The sequence below is a fragment of the Ursus americanus genome, chromosome 9 (assembly GCF_024610735.1).
Source record: "Ursus americanus isolate L20-20 chromosome 9, mUrsAme1.1.p, whole genome shotgun sequence".
Taxonomy (NCBI): domain Eukaryota; kingdom Metazoa; phylum Chordata; class Mammalia; order Carnivora; family Ursidae; genus Ursus; species Ursus americanus.
Genome location: NC_142135.1, coordinates 42,952,045 through 42,976,390, shown reverse-complemented (window position 1 = coordinate 42,976,390; position 24,346 = coordinate 42,952,045). Strand labels below are relative to the sequence as shown.

Genomic DNA, 24,346 nt, shown 5'->3' with positions numbered 1-24,346 from the left:
ATAAAATATAAAAGTAAAAGCCAGGATTCTAACAACATAAAAAATAAATGTCTCATTTCTCGGAACGAAACTCCCTAGAATCATGAGAGTACAACAGGATATTATTAAAGATAATAAAAATAATTTGGTTTTCATGGACTTTTATTACATGTAAAATCTGATCCAGAGAGTTGCATGTTTTGTCTTATAACTTCATCAAACATCTGCTTTCCTTTGTCTTTTGCTCTGATCCTGGATATGTGACCTATGTTTTAGCCAATTTTCGAACAGATGGCTGGACTTTATTTGACCTCCAAACTCATCTGTCCATTGTCAACCAGAACCCTAGGGTCTGTTGGGTCTGTTGGATCCAGCTTTTCGGTCATTCTTCCTTTCCTCCTTCAGATCTGAAACCTCCTGAATATGAGGGCAGTCCCAAGGTTTACAGCTTCTACAAACACAGACAGTGTTTGTTTACCTTGTTTTATTTATTTCTAATTCCACCTGATGGAACTATTTAGGTTAATAAGATTATATTAAGGTGTTTGAAACAGTCACATCCAATCTGGTTCACAGATTGTGTATCGGCTGGAAATGCCCTCAGCTCTAAGTAACAGAGATCCCTACTCCCAGAGGCTTACTTATACAGACATCTATTGGCATTTTGTGTTGCAAGAGGTCATGGCAGGCAACAGGTTCTCATTGTCTGGCAACCCATTCAATTGATGAACTGATCTGCCTTTTTTATTAGGTAATAAGGTCTCTGTGACTTAGTGCTTTTCCTCTTTTGCCTTCTCTTCTGGTAGTTCATCATTAACCTCTTCCACTAAGTTGTTGCTTTTATTTATCTAACTTCCTTTCCCATGCAACCATTTCTCTATTTCTTTGCTAGACTTATATTCCTTAACATTGTTTTAATGATTCTAGCATGTCTTTCTCTTTAATTTTGACATGTCTTGTGTTATTTTTAGAGGAAACTATGGCATAAAATAATAAAGGAATTAGAATTAAGATGTATACTTGTAGCGAACTGTTTTCAAACCATAAAATTTCTGATTTTATTTTGAGATTGCTCCTTTTTTGTCTTTCTTTCAGCTTTCTGCACATTTGTAATATTCTGGTGTGTTTTCTACATAAGACATTATTTGGAACACAAGGTTTTTGAGGTTACAGTATCTTAATCTGTTTTCCAACTTTCATAGCACTTAGCCTAGCGCTCCACACATGGTAGATTTGCAGAAAAGTTGGTGAATTAAAAAATGAGCTATTCAGAATCTGAAAATCAAGAAATAGCAGACATCATGCCAGGTAATAATTTTGTGATTTTAAAAGAATTGAGTCTGACATTTGTTAGACTTAATTATTATAACAGGAGGAGACTCTGAGAAAAGGTACATCAGAGAACTGTCATTCTCCCCAGCCCACCTCCAGTCTCCCTCTCCTTTCTGCTCTATTCTCACCCACCTCCTATGGGTAAACTGTCTTGTTCATTTCTGGTTTATACTTTTGCAAAATGAGTGTTTTCTTATTTACCCTTCTTTCTTACATGAAAGGTAGCATTCTTTTGTGTTTGTTTTTCTTCACTTAACAGTAGTATATCCTGGAAATCATTCCACGTCAGCTCCTAGAGATGCCCCTCATGCTTTTTTATTGCTGCATTGTGCTGGGTTGGGCGGATGTGCCATTGTTCAACATATGTCCTGTAATTGGGCATTTCAGTTGATTCCAGCATTTTGCCTTTGTGAACAATGCTACTGTGTATGTGCATGTGTATTTTCATATTGTTGGTGGTGTCTGTTCAGGGTGAATTCCTAGAATGGGATTACTGGATCAGAAGGCCAATGCATATGTAGTTTTGTTAGATATTTTCAAATTCCCTTCCAAAAGGGTTGTAGCAGTTTGCATTCCCACAGAAATACATGAGAACACCCTCAGCCTCACCAACAGAATGTGTTGTCAGACTTTTAAGTTTTAATTAATTAGGTAGGTAAGAAATAATATTCGAGGGTAATTTGCATTTCTTAAATTATGAGTGATGGAAAATTATAACATCTTTGCCTATGTTTAAGACCATTTTGTATCCATTTTGTGGATTATATTTTATATTCATATATTTTTCTAATTTTTCTATTAGGGTTTTAGTCCTTTTTCCCTCAAATTTTAAGAGTTCTTTATATAGTATGGATATTAGCCCTTCATCTGTGATATATGCTGCAAGTATTTTAGTCTAATTCAACATGCAATTTATTTTACCATGCAAATGAAGAAATTTATGTAGTCAGATTTATCGGTCATTTTTTTCATTGCCCCCGGACTTTGTCAATATTAGAAAGCTTTCCCTTACACTAAGTGTATAGAGGAATTCACCATATTTTTAAAAATTTAATGTATTAAATTGTTTTCTATATGAGTTTTTTTAAACGTTTACTTTCCTGATCTGTGGGTAGTTTATCTTTGTGTGTGGTGGGAAATAAGGATCTAATTGTATTCTTTTTCCAAGTAGTTGCCCGGTTGAGCCAGTGACGTTCATGAAAGGGTTCACCTTTGCTTCCGCGATTTCTGATGCCACCTTTACCATTTCCACTTTTACTTAAATCTGATCTGTTCTATTCTCCTGCGCTGTAAGTGTATTCTTGTGGCAGTAGCATCCTGTTTTAAGTATGGACACTTGTACTGTGGTTTGATCTAGTAGGACCGGTCCACCTTTGTAGGTTTCATGTCTTAGTGTGTTTTTGGCTATGCCTGCAAGTTTCTTCTTTCTCCTGAACTTTAGCATCAACTTGTCTAGCTCCATTTAAAAAAACTTGTTGATATTTTCATTGGGATTGTGTTCAATTGAGATCTTTATGACACGGAGTTATCTTATCCAAGAACAGGTGCCTTTATTTTTGTTCGAGTCTACTTTTGTTAGACTTTCAAGTCTTTCAGGAGTGTTTCCTCATACATGTTTTGCACATTTATTTCTAAGTACTTCATCATCTTTGTTGCCATTATACACGGAGCTTTCTTTACCATTATGTCCTCTAGCTAGTTATTGCTTCTGTCTATAAAAGCTACTGATTTTTTCCCACTCATTTCTTTATTTAACAAATGTATCTGTTAAGATGCTGTCAGCTGCAGAACATATAATTTATACACAAAAGTGGCTTAAAAGATGGAGTTTAGTGTTTCATGTAAGAAGAATTCTGGTAGTAGCAGAGTTCCTGGTTGTTAATTCAGTAACTATAATTTTCTCAATAGCCTGTATTTTTTATAGCTTCCTGCTATGCCACCCTTGACTGGTTACTTTTCTTCCCGGCTGACCTCTCAGTCCATGACTGCACGGTTTCAGAACGCTGCCATCGTGCCAAGCACCATGTCCTCACACAATCACATCAAGACTCAGAAAAATGGCAGTTTCTCCTTGTGCATTTCTTTGTCAGGAGTAAAAACCGACACTAGAAAGTCCCTGGTGGATTTCTGCTGCTTGGAAGTATCACGTGCCCATTCTTAAATGAACTGCCAGTGGGCTGAGGGATAATGTCACCATAATTGTCTTAGACTAATTAAAATTCACTTCTGGGATGTAGAAAGGAACTCCTTCCTTGAATACCTCACTAAAAGAAAAGTGAACAAATTGGGATTCTGCTAGTGATAAAGAATGTGATAGTTGCTAGAAATATTAAACATCAGTGCCAGACACAAAATAACTTTTTGGAACTCTACTCTAGCCAGCTATCTGCTAGACATTGGGAAAACCAGAGAAAGAGAATGAACAGCTCAGGTCACTTTTCATAGAAGATATAGTCTAGTGGGGAGAGGAGTAACTGAGCATGCCATTATCAGGAAAGAATAGTATTCTTATTGGATGAGGAAAGTGAATAAGCAATCTCCAGTATTGCATACGTGTACTTATGGAGCTTGGTCTGTTCATTATATATCCTGATACCTTATTGAGTTTTGGTTTGTTTTTTTGTTTTTTTGCTATTTAAATGAGTTTTATTATTCATTGATTTTCTAGTATTTTCAGGAGGTATTTTTACTTTTTTTCTTTTTTTTTACAAATTAATATGACTCATGATTTCTCTTGTTCAATTGCATTAGATGATACCTCTGCTATAATGATAAATAATAGTGGAAACAGTAGAGTATTTTTTGGCTTTTCTTGAACTTGCTAAAAATGCCATTAGCCATCTCCATTAAGATGCTAGCCTTCAGAATAGAGTGTATATATTTTACCATGTTAAGGAATTATTTATTGTTTTACATTTTTGTGTATTTAATAGAAATTAGAAAAAGTGTTGAATATTGCTGCAGGCTTTTTCAGCATCTATAGAGATAATCATGTGATTTTTTTCCTATGAAGTCTATTATATGTTATATTAATGGATTTCCTAACATTGAACCAATCTTAAATCACTCAAATAACTCCCACTTGATCATGGTGTGTTTTGTTCTTAATGTGGTTTTAGATTCTGTTCATTAATTTTTTTAAAGATTTTATTTATTTGAGAGAGACAGAGAGAGCACAAGTAGCGGCGGAGGGCATAGGGAGAAGGAGAAGCAGACTCCCCACTGAGCACGGAGCGAGATGCAGGCAGGATGCGGGGCTCAATCCCATGACCCTGATGATCATGACCTGAGCCGAAGGCAGATGCTTAACTGACTGAGCCACCCAGGCACCCCTGGTGGTAATTTCTTGATAACATTCTCTATTTCTTCTATAAAGTTGTCATTTGCAGCACTCTGACTCCCATATGGTCAAATTTGGTAATCTGTATTTCCCTAGAATATTGTCTTTTTTATCTAGCTTTTCAAATTTACTTGTATGTAGGTCTTTGATATCTTATGATTGTTAAACAGTTTCTTGTTTAAATGTTTTCTGCTTTGACATTTTTAGTTTTATATTTATACTTTGCTCTTTTTTTTCTTGATCAAGTTAGCTAGTGGTTTGCCTATTTTAATTCTCTATTTTAAAAAAACTAGGATTTTGAAACAGTATGTCTACTCTTTTCTATTGCTACCTCTACTTTTAATTTTATTTCCTATCTTTTGCTGTTTTTTAGTGTAGTTATTCTTTTTCTAGTTTTTGAGTTCAATCATTTATTATAATTTAAAAATTTTTATTGATTAAAAGCATTTAGTGCATTTAGTGAATTTTCCCATGCTCATTGTTTGAAATGTTTTCTATACATTCTGATAGTGTTTAACTGTCAATATTTTTTTAGAAATGCAGTATTTTCAGTTTATATTTCCCCTTTCACCCAAAAATTATTTAGGAAAAGGTTTTATATTTTCAAACAAATGGGCCTTTTTGTTTTTTAATTTTGCCAATAATTTCTGTTGTTATTGCATTGTGGTCAGAGAGAGCTGTTTGTAATATTTCTACATTTTCTAATTTACTGATGTTTTCCTTGTGACCTAATCTATGATCAATTTTTGTGAATGTTTCATGAGCACTTGGGGAGAAGAAGGCATAGTCTCTTAGTGTATAGCTGTAAGTTCTATCTTATTAAGTTATTAAGTTTTCAATATTCTTATTCATTTTTTTTGTCTACTTGGTCTTTCTTGCCCTGAGAATGATGCATTCAGTACTGTAGGCTGCTTTCACCAAATAAACAGACTTGCCTTGTAGCGGTTTGATTACCTTTTAGGTAAGCTGTTTATGTGTCCATCATAAACATAAATGCTTTCAAATATCTCTCATTCATTGTCATTTAGGCAAAGAAGTAATTCCTGTTTCTCTTCTCCTTACCATTTTTTTTATATTGCTAGTATAAAGTGCATTTATACAACCATAATAATGTAATGTGATAGGTTTCTATGCTGTAGATGAGATTATGGGCCCTTTAAAAACAACTTTATTGAGGTATAATTACCACACATAAGTTCAGCATATGTAGAGTGTGCAATTTGATGTTTTGACATATGCATGAAGCCAACACCACAATCAAGATAGTGAAAATATCTGTGACTCCCCCAAATTTTTCCTTGACACTTGACCTTCTCACTGCTTTTGAACTCCCACCTCCCATCAACCATGAATCACTGTAGATTAGTTTGCATTTTCTAGAGTTTCATAAAAACATATTCACTGTATTATTTTTTTGTCTGGTTTCTTCCCCTCTGTGTAATTTCACTGTTGTTGATTTTCAAGTTTTTTTTTTTTTTTTTTTTTTTGTAAATGGTTTTGTAACATAGCAAGGACCTCTGTGATTAGAACTCATGGAGTATCTGTAACTGAACTTTATGGTCTGAGAATCTTTTTGTGTCCACTTGTACCATCTATTTCTAAGGTACATTAAGTGTCTCATTTTGCAAAGGAAGTGTTTCTGTTGTAACTGATGCAATTTTGTGCTATTAGTGTTACTTTTCAGAAAAAAAAATAAAAAGGAAACATTTTCTAGCCAAAAAACAGTAGCATCCAAGAGGAATTGCTTGCTCACTCATAGCAATGAGGTGTTAATTTCAAGGCAAGGTGGAGCAGTTTAAAATGCCAATATCAGTAAGCATTTCTGTTGGGGAAACAAACACTCAATAAAAGTTAAGGCACTTTTAAAAACCATTGTTCTCTTCTCCCTGTAGCTTTTATTATTCTCATGTTGGGCATTTTGCCCATTCCTCTTTCCAAGAACTGTGAGGGGTCTGGGATTGTCCCCTGCCCATTTACTTCCGGAAGTTTTCCCAAGCTCTACTTTTCTGAAGATTTCTGCCCTGGAGGACATGGGGATATACAGCGCCTTTGTTTGACAGTTGCACAAGCATGGGGTGACACAGGCAGGGGTGTTAAGTGGCAAAGCCTTGTATTACTGTACCAGTGCATTCTGCAAACACACAGGCTTACGTCTTTAAGAATAATAGAAACCAACTGCAGACCCAAATAGGAGATTTTCATTTACTTTAGGTTTTGTACTAAACATTTTTTGGTATATTAAATAATGGGATCATGAATATAGGAAATATTTAAGATATAGACTTGGTTAACCTGCCTATTCAACACATCATACATACTGCTTCCAGAAAAATCATTGACTTCATTCTTCTGAAGTGCAGGGGGAAGATAATCTAAAATTTATTTTGATGATGTTTCACTATTTCACAACCATTGTGGTCAGGAAGTCATTACTCTGTTTAATCTAAGTCTTTCCAGCTGTATTTGTACCCGGTGAAGCTGAGAAGTAATACACTTAAAAGTAGAATTATAACATCCTTAAAATTATAAAAGTGAAAATTCTTCACATTAAAAATAATAACGATATTTATTATCCTACTATATGCCAAGCTCTGTTCTCATCCTAATGTATGTATTCATACATTCAATCCCCATCAACATTTTATGAAATAAGTCATTTTATTTTTCCCATTATACAGATGAAGATACTGAAAGGCGAAGCGATCTATGTTTAGAATCTCATAATTAGGAACTAGCCAAGTAGGATTTTGACTCCAGTACACAGCCTGCTAGCTGCTATGCTAGTTACGTGGCTTTCTAAACTCATCCTAAGACAGGAAGCAAGGAAACTCCATCCAGTAACTTCTGAGGCCTGGCATTCTGTGTGTTCTTTCCCACATTTCACCTCCTTAATAGCAGCATCAGCCTATGTACTATGCATGACTTGAATGGTGGGATAATGGCCTTGGCTGTACAACTGTGTGCCAGCCATTCTCCAGGCCTTCAAGGTCCTTTTCCATGTCACTTGCATGTCCTTCTAGGCTCAGCTTAAATAAAATTATCTCAGAGAAGCCTTCCCTGATATCTCTGGACATGGTTATAAGTGATTCCCCCTACTTCCTTTGGTAAGACATGGCTCATGACTCACGTGATAGGACTTTTCTATCTACCAGGAAATATTACCCCCATATTTACACTTGCTTTTCTACACTTGAGTCTCTAGAGTGGAGACGGTTTATCTCTGTAATTCCAGTAGCTAGTATTTAATAAATGCAAGTTGAATAACTTGAATAAGAAAAAGGTCAATTAAATGTTAATGATATCATTTATGTTAAGTAGCCAAAATTAAATTGAGATTTTTTTTAACTTTTATTAATTTACCATTTTCTCCCTCTATCCCTGACCAGAAGATAGGGAATGTGTTTATATCTGTTTAAACTGTAAACAGTTCTTAATGAAAAAGGAGTAAGAAAATGTATTATAATTTTCTAGTTTGGTTATGGATTTTGTCAGATCCGTCCGGCTGAAATGTGAAGACCTAGTCAGTGAAATCTCCCACCTCTTCCCACAGCTATTCCCCAGCCACCACCCAGTGAAAAATAAAAATACAACCACTTCCTGTGCCCCTGTGTCTTTTAATACTATCATGCTCCAATCATCCCATCCTATAATGTCATTGATTTCTATAACTGGGGCAGAAAGGAAGGCAGAAGGGTCAATTCACTGTCCACCCCCAGCACTTCTGATTCTCATCACCTCTTGCATGAGAGCCTTTTTTTTTTTCCCCAGAAAAGCCTGAGAACTGAAAAGTTTATGGTGCCCCTTTCAACCATGTAATTCCAAATAAAAATAATTCTTAACTCCAGTGAATTTCAGATATATTCAACAATAAAAAATCAAATGAAAAATAAACTGTCCCTTAAAAAGTTAAAAATCGAGTTACCCTATGATCCAGCAATTGCACTACTGGGTATTTTCCCCAAAGATACAGACATAGTGAAGAGAAGGGCCATAGGTGCCCCAATGTTCATAGCAGCATTGTCCACAATAGCTAAATTATGGAAGGAGCTGAGATGCCCTTCAACAGATGACTGGATTAAGAAGATGTGGTCCATATATACAATGGAATATTACTCAGCCATCAGAAAGAACGATTTCACAACATTTGCAGCAACATGGACGGGACGGGAGGAGATAATGCTAAGCAAAATAAGCCAAGCAGAGAAAGACAATTATATGCTTTCACTCATTTATGGAACATAAGAAGTAGGAAGATCGGTAGGAGAAGAAAGGGAAGAAGGGAGAGGGGGTAAACAGAAGGGGGAATGAACCATGAGAGACTATGGACTCTGGGAAACAAACTGAGGGCTTTAGAGGGGAGGGGGTGGGGGAATGGGATAGGCCGGTGATGGGTAATAAGGAGGGCACGTATTGCATGGTGGACTGAGCGTTATATGCAAGTAATGAATCATGGAACTTTACATCAAAAACTTGGGATGTACTGTATGGTGACTAACATAACATAATAACAAAATTATAAAAAATACATAAAATCTTAAAAAAAAATAAAACTGTGTTTCCTAAGCCTATGATCAGTTTACCTCTAGATTATCCAACACATGGCTCATCTCTGTTCTCCATTCCTGCTGTGTCCAGTTTAGGTGTTTTCTGTCCTTTTTCCTTCAGCTACTCTTTGTATACTGACACGTTTAAATGGCCAGTTGTTCCACATTTTATCATCAGATTAATCCTACCAACGCCCAGCTCTTATTTTTGAGCCAGCATGCAACACACTTCTTGGCAAAATTAGGTGTTTAATAAATGTATGGAAGAGTGATGTCACTCACTCCTGCAAAACTCTCTTTTCACTACTTTTAAGGTGCTTCATATTCTGACTTCAAAATGTCTTGCTTTGTTTTCTATTACTCCCTTTAGGCAAGTTGTGCTCCTTTTGAACTAGCAGCTCTGTCTTCTGAATATATCCACGCTGTCCTCCTTTATACTCCTATTCTTCCCTCTTTCTGGAATGCTTTCTTTTTTTTTTATAATGATTTTTTATTATATTATGTTAGTCACCATACAGTACATCCCCGGTTTCCGATGTAAGGCTCGATGATTCATTAGTTGTGTATAACACCCAGTGCACCATGCAATATGTGCCCTCCTTACTACCCATCACCGGCCTATCCCATTCCCCCACCCCCCTCCCCTCTGAGGCCCTCAGTTTGTTTCTCATAGTCCATAGTCTCTCATGTTTCATTCCCCCTTCTGGAATGCTTTCTAATAACTTCTCCTGCTTGGATGCCTCCTTATGTGTCAAGGCACAAGCGTGCCCCTATCCAGCATAATTCCCTTCTCCTTCTGAAATCTGTCGCGTGTTTTCTAGTCCTCTCTTTTATACGTGTGCACATTTGTCTTGGTGTGGTTATTTATACACACGTCATGCCTTTGGAGCCCAGCTGTCTGAAGCCCCTCTGAAGGTCCTCCTCCCCGATGCCCATGTGTGTGGAACTCAGGCACTCGTCAGACGCAGTACACACACTGCGGAGAAATGTCGACTTACCTCAGGATTCTGTGGAAGATGTGGAGGCGGTTCTTTTCTTTCCCTTCTTAAAAACTTTTTGTTTTAGAATCATTTAAGATTTCAGTAAAGTTGCAAAGAGAGCAGAGCTGCCACTTCCCCCATCCACCTACAGTTTCCCCTGTTAGTAACATCTTAGGTTCGTGTGGTATATCAGTCACAGTTAATGACCCAGGTTGATACATGGCTATTAACTGAGTCCATATGTAGTACTCAGCCCTACTTAATTTTTACCTAATGTCATTCTTCTGTTCCAGAACCTTTTTTTTTAAAGATTATTTATTTATTTATTAGACAGAGACAGAGACAGCCAGCGAGAGAGGGAACACAAGCAGGGGGAGTGGGAGAGGAAGAAGCAGGCTCATAGCGGAGGAGCCTGACGTGGGGCTTGATCCCATAACGCCGGGATCACACCCTGAGCCGAAGGCAGACGCTTAACCGCTATGCCACCCAGGCGCCCCTGTTCCAGAATCGTATCCAGTACACCATGTTACATTTAATTGTCCTGTCTCTCTTCAGGCTTCTCTTAACTGTGAAAATGTCTGAGACTTTTCTTGTTTTTGATTACCTTGACAGTTTAAGAACTTCTGGTCAGTATTCTATAGAATGTCCCTCAGTTGGGATTTGTCTGATATTTTTCTCATGATTAGACTGGGGTTATGGATTTTTAGGAGGAAGACAGCTAGAGTGGCATTCTGATTACCTCATATCCGAAGTTTAGACTATCAATATAACTTATTCTTGATGTTAACCTTAATCACTTGGCTGAACTAGTGTTTGTCAGGTTACTCCAATGTAAAATTTCTTTATTCCCCCCCTTTCCATACTGTATTCTTTGGAAAGAAGTCAATATGCAGAGCACACACTTAAGAGGTGGGAGTTACCTTAAGTGGGGAGTTGAGATAAGGAGTGGCGAATGTCTATGTAGATTATTGGAATAATAATTTACACAGGAGATCTCCCAGCTCCCCTATTTAAAAAATGTAATCAATTTTTTATATCAGTATAGAGTCAAGGATATTTATTTTATCCTTTGGATTATAGTCCAATGCTACTTTATTTATGTTATTCCTCAAATTGCTCTAGCTTTGGGCATTGGGAGATCTTTCAGATGGCTCTTATGTCCCTCCTTGACATACCCCCCATTTATTTATTTGTTTGTTTGTTTATTTTTGGAGGAATGCCTTTCTTTCTGACTCTACAAGATAATCCAGACTCATAATGTGTATTTCCTTCCCCAGTCCTAGAATCAACCATTTCTCCAAGGAGCCCTGGTTCTTCTTATTGGGGAATAGCATCTGAGATCAAGATCTGGGTGCTAGGTATGCTCACTGCAACTGGGGTGTTGTTGCTTCTAGCCCTGTCAGCTGACAGAGTGAGGAAATATATGTATGTCTATTAACCTATGTATGCGGACATATCTATATATATTTCTATATGTATCTTTCTGTATCTATTTTTATTTTTTCCCTAAGATACTCTCCCTGTTGTAAAGGCCATAACCTTAATGTCATCTGCAAAATCCCTTCATAAATTAGTGGGTTTTTAAAAAGATTTTATTTATTTATTTGACAGAGAGTGAGAGAGCACAAGCAGGGGGAACAGCAGAGGGAGAGGGAGAAGCACGGTCCCCTCTGAGCAGGGAGCCTGATGTGGGGCTTGATCTCAGGACCCTGGGATCTTGATCTGTGCTGAAGGCAGATATTTAACCGACTGAGCCACCCAGGCACCCCCATAAATTAGTGTTTTATTGAATAACCAGGAGTGGAAATTTGGAGAATAACTGCCTACCACGCTGAGTTTATATTTCAGAACTTGAAGTGCGCATTTTCCCAGGCTTGTTAGCTTTTAAAAGTAATACAAAGAGGAAATGTATTGCACAGTCTGCTAAATGTAAAAAAATTAGAGGCAGACTACCTGTATCTGTCTTTAAACATGAGTTCCCAGATATCCCCAAGTCTAATCCCTTACCACAGTGATCAACCTAGCCTTTTCCCCTTGCTGCTCTGTAACTTCTCCAACAGTGAGAAACCTGGCTCCCACCATTCACCATCCATCTACTTAATTTTTAAATTCCAGTATATATGTATAGTGGTTTCAGAATTGTTAACGCCTCTTCCCATGGGAAACAACATTATCAGCTGGACTACAGTGTTTCTTTTTCATCATTGGTTTTACAGACTTTACTCATTTCCAGAGTTTTTCACATGAGCAGTTTTTTTTTTGCCACCCCTTTCAGTGAGGTTATTTCATCCATTTAACTAGTCTGAAAAGTCTGTATATTATGTGATGCCATTTGAATGACACTCTGGAAAAGGCAAAATTTATAGAAATAGAAAACACAGCAGTGGTTGCAGATTCTTTGTCATCTTCTGCATTCCATTCTGGGATCTCCTGACCTCCAAATGATTTCTTTTTAAAATTTTCATACATTAAGGCTCACTCTTGTGCTGTAAAGATCTACAGATTTTGACAAATGCCTGTTAACGTATCCACCATTACAGTCTTATACAGAATAGTTCCACCATCCTAATGAGTTCCTTGTAGTGTACCTATTACACATTCTCGCACTCCCAAGGCCCTGGCAACTACTGATCTGCTTACTGTCTCCATAGTTTACCTTTTCTAGAATATCATGTAAATGGAATCGTGCAGTGTATAGCTTTTTCAGACTGTCCCCATTCACTTACAACATTCACTTAAGATATATCCATGTCTTTGCATGGCTTGATAGCTCCTTCCCTTTTAGCACTGAACAGTATGGAGGAGGGTTTTATATTCTCAAATCCATAGCGTATAACCATAGGTATCCATTTGACATTTTTGATTCTCAAGTTTTCTCACCACGCGGGGTTTTTTGCCCTATCCCTCTGCAGCACTCAGTTGTTTTCCTATTGTCATGAGCAATGTAGCTCTCTTCCCCAGACCTGCACACACTGCTCAGTAAAGAACACAGCTCTTAGCATTTTATTTATTTTTATTTTTTTAAAGATTTTATTTATTTATTTGACAGAGAGAGAGAGACAGCCAGCGAGAGAGGGAACACAAGCAGGGGGAGTGGGAGAGGAAGAAACAGGCTGCCAGCAGAGGAGCCTGATGTGGGGCTTGATCCCAGGACTCTGGGATCACGCCCTGAGCCGAAGGCAGACGCTTAACGACTGAGCCACCCAGGTGCCCCAGCTCTTAGCATTTTAGCTCCCACCCAAAGAGCTTCTCAGACTTTACTTTCCTAGTCCACCTCCATTACAGTTCTTTATATGTTTGGTTAATAGTGCCCCCTCTCAACATTTTCATTTCCCCTCTCCTTGTATGGTTCTTTACAGTATGAACTGTATCTTTATCATTGTATTCTGCAGCAATGCTGCGGCTAGCCCCTAGTAGGTATTCAGTAAATATTTATTGAGCAGACAAATAAATGACTTCGTATAATGTAAAAACCAGATTGCAAAGGAACTGACAAAACCTGAAATGCATGCTGTATTCCATCCGCTTGGGTAGGACAGTTGTTTACTATGTACTCTTTTCTTTTTTCACTAGTTGAAGGCCACTTGCAAAAAATGGCCTGAAATCTGAGATGCATTCAATTTATATAGAACACATGGTGTTTATAGAAACATTACCCAATAGTATCACGCAGTGAACCTTGATAATGTGTGTCAGAGGTTTTCAGCGTTAGCCCAGATCATCAGCTTTACTACAAACAGCTGAAATATATTGATTGCATAAAATCATTTTCTCATAAAGCATCACATGGCCAATTTTGGGAGTTGGCCAGCCAGCTTAGAATTATTGTCATCTATATTATTAGTAAAAGGAGCTGAGGTGGCTGTTTATTAAGTCATGAGCTTAAAAAAAATGCTTAACATTGGTATAAAATTTAAATACGGGGCCTCCAAGCAAAATAGTCTAGAAGGATCCTCATTTCATATACTTAAGTTCTAAAATAATCTTCTTAGATTCGTAGAAACCTGCGTTGCATGGGTGCTTGCCATCTTCAAGCTGACGTACATCAGCCGCTATATGCTAGACCCCTAATTTTGATGTGAATAAACTTCAAATTTGGGTAGTGGGAAAAGAAGAGTTCTTAAATTTCTCCTCTTCTCTTTCTGATCCTTCTCTTTCCTTTTTCCTCTTCCTCTTCCTCTTTGTCCTTAAAATATCTGCCATTGTCTTGGGTTATGGAGAAGGTCATCCAGAAAAGAGTAATTTTTCTTCAGTTAAAGCTCACATGTTTGCAGTCATCCTTCACATACCCAATGGTTTGTATCAGAAATGAGCTCTTAAGGGGCTTGTTGACCTTTCGGAGTCAAGAATTCTCCATTTTAGGGATTTATCTCTTGCTGGGAAGATTTTTTTTTTAAAGCATAAAAATGTGTACAAGTAGAATATTACAGAAACATTTTGAATCTTTGACTAAGTTTTAAAGGAGGGTATTCCATCTTTTCTAGTTTCTCTTGTAAGGCAGGTGTATGCATTTTCAGTGTGTGAAAAGGCTGAACTCTTTATATCTTGTACTTTCCTGGGCCCTTCCATTTGTAACATTCAGGCCGTGGAGATGACTAAGAAGCTGCTACTAACGGCCAGTGGCTGCTGGAAGTGGTCAAGTGGAGCTTCAGGTTAAGTGACCTTTGTTTCTCAGCCGTGAAAACTCATTATCTCCTCTAGAAAGGTGCTAGAATTTAGGAAACAATAAACAGAAGGTAAAATGGTGATGGTTTATACAAGGCCTCCCAAAAGAGCTTGCTTCTCAAAATAAATGGAGATAAGATTTCTTGTCATCCAGATAAGAGCTTTCCAACATTCCACATATGCATAAAATTCCATATATGCAAACAGTTTTCACAATTTCAAAGATCTGGATTGCTTGTAGGCTGCATTTAGCCGGATTGAAAATCCATCTCTCTGGTGTTCATCTTACCCCAATAATATGCTAATTTTATCCTTAGGGCCTGTAAGAGTTAATGTCATAAGTTGGAATTTACTTACTAGTAGATAGACGCTTGGGGAAAATTGGTTCAATGTTTTTCTTAACTGATTATGTTTTCAGGATGAAAATCAACAGACTATGAATCAAGAGTCGCCAGGAAGATCAGTGGGTTCCATTTGTACCTATATCACTGATTGCATATTTCCCTCAGGACAATTCTGCTTTGACAAACACACACATAGTTTCTGGAAAAAAAATGTTAGTAGCAGAAGCTGCTACTCTGGTCTCCTATGTTGGCAGAAGCACGTTGCCTGATTCCTGTGTTGGCGATCCGTATTATTTTTTTCTATTGCATATTGAATAAAAGGGGGGTGCTAAACTGCAAACAGTTTGAATACATGTCCTTCTGCACTGATAAATTCTCTCAAGTTTTCCAGAGTTGGGAAGGGTGGTGTGGCCCCTTGTATGTTTTCAAAACTGTGGCTGGTTTTCCATACTGGGTAAACATGCACGGCACCTCCTGGTGTTCCTGGTGCACATTTTACAGTTTGGAAGCCCTTTCTTAGATTCTTTCATATTCATTTTATAATGATTCTACAAGACAGCATAGACATTGCTGGGATGATTTATAGTTGGTGAGGAGGTCCAGAAAATTTCAGGAGGTTTTCTATAGTCACACAGCTAGGCTGTCAGGCTAGGAGCCAGGATTAGGACTTAGGTTTTCCGATTTGAGCCTGGGAAGCTGTACTCTGGTGCAGTTTAGAGCACGATCCCTTTTGGTCAAAGCCCCTTGCAACATGATAACAGTGATGTATTTTGCAATTTATTCTCTAGGGTTATCAGCACTTTATACTTCTCTTTGTCATCACGGTGAGCTTTTCAGGGAATGAGATCTCATTGCTAGTCTTTCCTCTGATTTTTAGTAATCAATCTTATTTTCCAGCAGGAATTTTAAGACCTGACCTAAATATTATAATTAACACGTTGAGAGCCTCTATCAACATGACCCACTTGATGTCCCTTTTCCAGTGTGGGGATACTCATGGATGTAATTTAATGTTACTTTCAAAATACTAAATTTTATGTTTTGTAGTTTCTCTGAGTTTACACAGTTGCATTCAGTGAAAGGATGGGCCATCTTCTGAAAGCTTTCTCTCCGGTGAAGGAAGAACACTAACTGCTGCTGTGTTAATAGTGAGAGAGGAGAGTTTTGATTCTTCCGGTCGTCTTGTGCCCAGCAGAACTCAATGCACAGCTTCTGTTCAGACTTAATCGTTTTGTCTGGTCATGACGTGGTTTTGCCATGGAGCGTGATGCTATGAGTAGCAAGGGACTGTTTAAGGAAAATGAGTTTTCTCCTGATTCCTGGGTTTCTAAATTCACATCCCTTTAATCTGTCTCTGTCTTTTGCTCTTTTCCACATAACAAGTCCTCATATCTTCTTATTAGTATTGGCCATTTAGAGCTACTTGACAGAGTTTCTAGTCAAAAAAGTATTTCCATTTCTCAGAACCTGGGAGAAACTCAAGAAATAGCTTTTTTTCTGCAGTGCTTTTGAGGTTTTAAGCCTACTGGGTGTGGAGCCATGAATCATGTCCTTCTGAGTTTTTCTTAAATTAAAATATGATAATGCAAATTTAATTTTTCTCCACAGAGCCCCATATGTGAACTGATTTGAGCTTATTTCCCCTTTTTGTGACTTATGTGATTAGGAAGAGAGAAAAAAAAGAAGTCAGTTTTCAGGGGGGACAATGTGTTCCTTTTAACTGGAGCACTTACGTTGTACCCAATAACATTGGGTAAGTCTTGGAACCTAATTATGTTTTCAAGAAAACTCAAGATATTGAATATATAAGATTTAAGAATCCCATTTCGCGTAGTTCTTTATGTCTGTATGGAATGAAAATGAAAATGTGTCAGATGTTAATTCCTCTAGGGACCCTGGGAAATGTCATTTTCCTTTGTCCTCTCAGGTGGCCATGTTTGTGCTGCAACTGGGCAGTGCCACATTCCTGCTTACGGAGCCCGTGATCAGTGCGATGACAACCGGGGCTGCCACCCACGTCGTGACTTCACAAGTCAAGTATCTCTTGGGAATGAAAATGCCATATATATCTGGACCACTTGGATTCTTTTACGTGAGCTTTCCATATGTCTTTGTTCGTATATTTTGGGAGTGTGTTTCACAAAGTAGAATTTTGGTGAATTCTAATACTGAGATTTTTCGGTATGAAGGGAGCGTGGGTTTAAATACAACCTTTTGGATACTTTTAATGTAATTTTGGATGTGAAACTAGCTTAATGAGTTCTATCTACTAATTTTGGAAGCAATTCTTGATAAAAATTGAGTATGATATAATTTGGGGTCATGATTAGAAAAAAAAATAACTGGAATTTTTTTTGAGAGCCAGATAATGTTGCCAACTTCTAATGGAAGCCATCTACTGGGACTGTGCCCAATTTAACTACAGTACATTCTACCACATTCATTCAGGATTGTGAGCTCTGGTTTGGCTCCAGTCACAGGCCTGGTCACAGTTGGTGGCTGGGGCCCCAATAGCCAACAATCAGTTATTAAAAGGCACTTGAACCTGAGGGAGGAACCTGTGGCCAGTTTCAAAATATTACCCTGATAATATTTCATTGTTTTTGTCTCTTTCTAAAGCTGACCTAAACTCTTGGACTGCACAGGGAGTCACATCCTATGGAGCTTTATAAGAAAATGCATGTTTTGTTAATAAACTAACTGGAGGGCAAGCAAGATTCATTTTACTTAATTTTATGTAGTAGAGGAGGAAAAAAAGATTTTCGTTCTACTCTTCTAGGTTCTGAGCTGTGGACCCTCTCACAAAAAAACAGATTCTAACAAGAGACAACCAACAGTTTATTAACGTGTATATTGTATATACAAGGGAGAAACTCAGAGATGAGTAACTTGAAAGAGGGGGCTCGAATTGGGGCGTAAATACCATCTTCATCTAACACAAAGGAGGCAAGGGTGTGGGGAGCCAGGTTATGGGAAGGTGACCAGGAAAAGTACTGTAAACAAGGGTAAGGTTTGCTATCGTGATGGAAGTTGCTCCTTCTTCATTGATCAGAGTCTTTTTGACTTAGAGTCATCCTTTCCTTCTTGGTACAGAGAGGGAGACACTTACAAGGGGAGATTTCCTTTATGAGTGTAAATTCCTCTTACAAAAGAGTCACTTATATGCTGTGTCCAGGGCTTCCTTGTGTCTGCTGTTTCTCAAAAAAATAAACTAAAGATCATCTTTATGTCGAAGCGGCATATTTTGGGATGGCACATTCTGAGCTCCCACAATGTAATGCTGCATTCTAAATAACAGTAATGTTTTATAATGAGAGTACTCCTCCCCTCAATTTTCTTGATCTTCAAGGCTAAATATTAGCTTAACACATAAGTACAAGAATTTCTTCATCTAATGCCTGATGCTGAGGTGGTTTGCGGTGTTTCACTAGTATACATGGCTTCGTGAGGTCTTTGTTATTTGTATGTTATTTTCTGCATCACTAATTATTTCATTAGGATCAATTCCTAGTAATGGAATTACCAGATCAAAAGGGTGTAAGATTTTTGCCAAATTTCAATCTGAAAAGTTGTGCTAATTAATACTGCACTCTCACCGTATCATTGTCAACTCTAATTATTACTGTTTTTTAGAATTTGTCATTTTGGTATGTGAAAAGTAGTGTTATTTATCTGCGTAAATGTGTGTTTCTCTGAGTAACTGATAAAGCAGTCAATAAAGACAGCAATTGGCAACATGGAGCTGGAAGCTGGTTCTGAATTTTTGTTATTTAGGTAATATCCTGCTCAATGATTCATTCATTATAGAGAGCTTTAAACTAAACAAGAACCCTGGAACTGAGCCTGGAGGCAACATAATTCCAAGCTCCAGATCAAACAAAAGCAGACCAAAGTAGCTGTAAGTCCTCAGGTGACTGGTCCGGTTAAGACTTTTGGTGACACCAGGTCTACACCAGAGAACCATACCAGCATTGGATTCTGTCTTGACCTCCTTGAATGGTGGGGTCATCTGTGCATGTGTAGTGTAAGGAAATGTGAGCGGGTTACAAATTAGCCTTTTCAGTAATATTCACACACAAATAATCATTCCTCCTTTTTCTAGTTCTGTTAAAAGAAGCAGGGTAGCCTGATAGAATGACATTAAGTCTTTCAGCTTGTTTCTCTTGTGGTAAGGTGTATAAAATGCCATGTTAAAGTGTTTTGTGTATGACTTTTTTTGTTTTTTTCCATTTTGTTTTCTTGTGAGGAAAACTGCAAGCTACTTAATCTTTACCTTGTCTGTCAAATACTGTGTAGCTTTTGGGGACAGGGGTTAAGTTCTCACAGTGAAACCAAATCAGATTTTAAAATATTTATAGATGGCTGGCTTGAAATTCACAGTATGCAGTTGGTGGAAATCGCTATTATTTGTGCTGATTGAAAATGAAGAAAGTTGCTTTTGCTTTTCAGCGTCACAGAGACCTGTGCTGTTTAGGCTGCTGGGTTGGAATGGTGCTTTGATTCTTTGCCAGGGTTTCAAAACGAATGCGGATGTTTTAATGTCAAAAACTGTGGTGATCTGAGCTTTAGATTAAGAAATAAATTTTGCATCATGCATAGGTTGCACTGGGGCATTTGCAAAGTGAGCTTTGGGGTAGTTAGGCTGAAGAACCTGATGATGATAATGTAAATGTTAACTTGACCCTGGATCGTTTTGGGGGGGGTGTGCAGAAGCAGAGCTGAGCTCAGCACTGAGGTATAGAACAGAGGAAAAATGGAGGCCTTGGCCATTAGACCAGAGAAGCCAGAGGAGAGCGAATTAACACATTCGGGGATTTTTCACTTCTCGATAATGCTTCCTACCTCTGAGGTTTCCCAACTGTTCTGTCCTTTTTGAAAGCTACTCAGGCTGGTGGGAGATAAAGATATGTTAGCTGATCATCTTTGGAACATAAATTAATATCTAGACTATTTGAGACTCTTGCACAATAAGCCAGTGATCACTCCTCATTTTCTCAGCCAGAACACTCATTTTTCTTAAAAGAATTCAAGTTTGGCCAATCAAAATGTGTATTGATATCTTTTGATAGTTGCTATCCTTATTGTCAACTGGGAGAGAAAACACAGCCTTCTGCCTTTATCCTGTTCTGAGGTCACTGGAGGTTGGGGTCTCTCCTTTTTGCCACTGGGATGGTTTCTTCAGTGTCTTCTACTTGGGGAATGCCTGATGCTGTGCTACTAGAAGAATCTGATTCTCTGGTTTGAATATCTAAAATCTCCATCCCTTTGGATGCTCTGGGCTGTTGGGTGTTCTTGCCTTGGCAGAACATTTGTAGAGGGCAGTTTGAGTCAGATACAGGTGGTGGCAGGTTCTGCCCTGTCAGGTTATAGAACAGACCTCTGATAGGTCTTTAGAAGTAGCTGTGCCCTAATGCTTCTCCCCTTTCTACAGCTGGCATGTAGATCATTTGCCACCACGCCCGCTAAGATCAGAGAGTTGGGCCACTTCTCTTCTACCTGTTAAGGAGCTTCACCAGATGAGGGATCTTCCATAAGTGTTAAAGCCTGCTAAAGCTTTCAGCCCCTGGTCCTTTGAGCGCCTCTCTCAGAATTCCTAGGGTCTTCATATGCAGATAGATCCCTGGGTACACCCTTATGCTCCTTGATTCCCAAGAAAAGTGGATAGAATTAGGTCAAATTCATCTTTTTATTTAACCTTCCTAAATCCCTTCACACATCATGTTTTACTTTTCCCTTTGTTCTGCAAGTTTTATCTCTAAATTCATATGGCTCTAATGAATTTTAAATTATGGCCATTTCTTAATGATCTTTGAAGTATTGCACATTCTTTTTTAGTTACTTATTGGGTAAAAATCAGTTTTTTTCTCTGAGTTGACTTTTAGCTCTGGTGATTTTATTAGGGCCCACACAATCAGGTAGACACTAATTGATCTTTTCTTTTCCTTAGAAAGAGGCAACAGGGGAAAGAACTTGAGAATCTTAGAAGCCCAAATTCAGGTCATAACTCTGGCCTTGACCAAACCACCAACTATCTTTGACTTCTGGTTGCCCGTTCCATAAATTGGTGATAATTATACTTATTGGGATTCATTGGCTAAATGAAATGCCTGGAACATAATAAGTGTTCATTAAATAGAACCCATTATCTTTGTACTAGTAATGTATAGTTGGATGTAACAAATTTAAGATGTTTTAAAGTGCTACTTATGTAAGAGATACTTTTATCTATTAATAATAATAAGATAGTAATAGATGCTTTTGCTGTAATCTATAGAGGACTCCACCAGATAACCAAAGCTAAACAGTAAAACAAACTTATACCTCTTTTTGCAACTTAGAAAGATGACTTCAAAATTTATAAAACTTAAAAAAAATTACTATATCTGCTGTTCATAAAAGGGTTAGTCATCGGAATTGAAGAAACGCTATGTTTTTTAGTTTTATTTTTATTTAAAAATATTTCCATCTATTCAGCTCACCACCCCAATAGTTAAAAACTCACTTAACAAATGATAAACAGTGCCGGCATACATTTCACACTAAGCAGAAGCAATAACATTCTGTCTTGGGACTCGGGCTCACCAGTTAACACTGTTTTATTCCTGTCATTCTTAAGATTCAAATATTTGACTGATAGTTGGTTCCCCACACAGAGAAGAGGGAAAAGTTTAATTCTTCCATAGAATATTTTTTTTAAGTTGAGAAATGATGATGTATCTTTTATTAGAAAGGATGTTTCCCTGAAAGGCACAATAAAAATTACAAAAATTCCTAGTTCCTATTAGCACATGTGGGTTTCTTTGCGATGGCGCCAGTGTGTCAGGCTGTAGCAACATGTGATAAATTTGGCAGAGTCAGCCTCACTGGCATGGCTTTATATGAGTACGGTTCTCAATCATTATGTACAGTTCTGTACATTCAACCCAAGAGCACAAGGCAAGCTTGGCAATATATTCAATTACCCTTCTTGGAAGTTTTTATTTCCTTCCTTAAATCTGAGGAGTTTCAGGCCTGAAAAATAGTTTCATTCCCACCCCATCCCTGAAGTACAAGCAAAGCGCTTTTCTAGTCTGCACATCCCTGAAGGCTGCAGAGCAGGAACGAAGAATGTTAATAAAATGGGATAGAAACGTCAGAAGGAAATCAGAGCCAATGAAACATTTTTTTAACAGCGAATGAGATCACAATTAAATATGTACAAATGAGGTTTATATGTGGAGAATAAATCTACTTTGAAGACCTAGGTCCTCTGGGAATTCTGAATCAAGAACACGCTTTGGTGGTTTATGAAAGCCTATGTTTTCTCTGCAGTTACTGTAACATGTCTATTGTGAATTGCAGGGATGTTCAATATACCCTGAAAAGTGGACAGAATAAATTGAAGAGGAGAGGAAAGGAATGTTTGTCTGCAGCTTGATTCAATCAGTGATGCTGGGTTTAGAAAATGTGGCAGGTTTAATTTGGATATGGAACAATTATATGGGAATTTGTAACAAAGGTTACTTTAAAATTCTAAATCAGAGGGCAGACGTTTTTGCAACTCAACCATCTTGGGCTGAGTCTCTCTATGCCCCACAATTCACTGAAAAATGCAGCACTACAAAATCCATGCTCAAGTAATTCAAATTAAACTTTGTATTCTAAACAAGGGATGGCTGGGTGCCACCAAGGCCGTGCGAGCTTGGTTGTACGTGTCATGAGTTTTATGTGCTGTGTTGTTTCTAGTGTCTAACATACCATACTTCGCCTAGTTCACATTTTGGTTGCAGACTTAATTTATCACTTAAAGCAATAGTGAATGGCTTTATTCCCAGTGTGACAAGCACTTGTTGATCAGAAGTTTGCATATAATTGTGTAAAAAAAAAATAATAGAATGTTTTTTTTTCTACCTTTGGAGGTTTTGTTTGTATTCATGAAAACACAGCCTAGGGTTAAGCTTTCAGCTTAATATATTTCTCTTGTTTTTCTGTTTGCATTACTGTAAGAAGTAGAGGGATTTGAGGAGTTTGATTTAACAATTCGTATCCTAAAATGTTTAATGATACAATGATATGTAGGCAAAGTTTATAGGAGACATCAAATTCTTAAGAACAGAGAGAACTCGTACCAACATCAATTTTGCAGGGATTGGATATGGCTTTAGGGATCTCCAAGCAGAATCTATGTCTGCTTAGAGGTGGGATTCAAATATAATGAAATTGAAAGTGAGTTGGGGCAGGAAGAGGGCATGTCTGGGCATTTGTTTAAAGGGCCCAAGGATGTGAAAGCTGCCTTTAAGAATAAAAGCCAGGGCTGAGCGGGCTTGTCTCCCCACCTGCCAGGTGGGAGAGTTGGACTAAGTGTGAGGCTTCAAAACCAGAAATCTTCAACAGACTAATCTGGGGAGATGTTAGGAACTACACATGGATGGGAAGAGATTAGTATGCATGCATCCTTGGTTCAAAAACCACTAGAATAGATTCACTCAGCAAATATTAACTGACTGCCTCTTAGGCATTGCGGATGTGGTTGAAAAATAATATCCCCGTTCCTGTGGAGTTTTATCGAAATACTGAGGAGGGCATGAAATACAGCAAGAGGAGAGAGATTGGTGGACAAGATCATCCCAGATAATGTTAATGAAGGAAGCCAGGTCGTGTAATTGAAGGTGGGAAATGGGATAGAGCAAAAGAGAAACAATAATACTCACCTTGTATTAATTGGGAATTAAATGAGTCACTGCATATAAGATAGCCTAGTGCCTAGAAATGTTAGTCCCCCTACTCTTCTAGAGAGTGATGATATCGAAACAGCCTCTCCCATTCTTTCGACCACAAGCTGCCCTCCCCACATCTGCATGTGGTAGTAAAAATATGGAAATTGCTCTCTGTTCAGTGTGGAGAGAAGGGGTTAAGATGAACGCACTGGATGCAAGGAGACTTTCGCCAAATATGAATATGTGAAGAAAAAACAGCCGTGGTCCCAGTCCTCACAGCTTTAAAATCAAGTTAGAAGGCTTTTTTGCCTTGCATGATTCCGCTCCTGATGTTGAAGATGCAAAGCCAAGGGCGAGAAGAGTTGGCTTGCCTGAGAAGTGCCCCGTGCCACCAAATCCCACCACTAACAACCAGAATCGAAGACTGCATGCTGCAACGTGGTTTCCCCTTCAAAGGGGTGACGTC

At 38.0% G+C, this 24,346-nt stretch overlaps 1 protein-coding gene across 2 annotated transcripts in view; it reads left to right on the top strand.

The window, feature by feature from the left end:
- The window catches only part of SLC26A7 (solute carrier family 26 member 7), a 111,608-nt gene that overhangs the window by 29,319 nt on the left and 57,943 nt on the right, over positions 1 to 24,346 (top strand). For both annotated transcript variants that reach the window (XM_045805987.2, XM_045805988.2), the window contains exon 5: positions 17,112 to 17,276. In XM_045805987.2, coding sequence (XP_045661943.1) covers positions 17,112 to 17,276 — 165 coding nt within the window. The remainder of the gene's footprint in view (positions 1 to 17,111; positions 17,277 to 24,346) is intronic.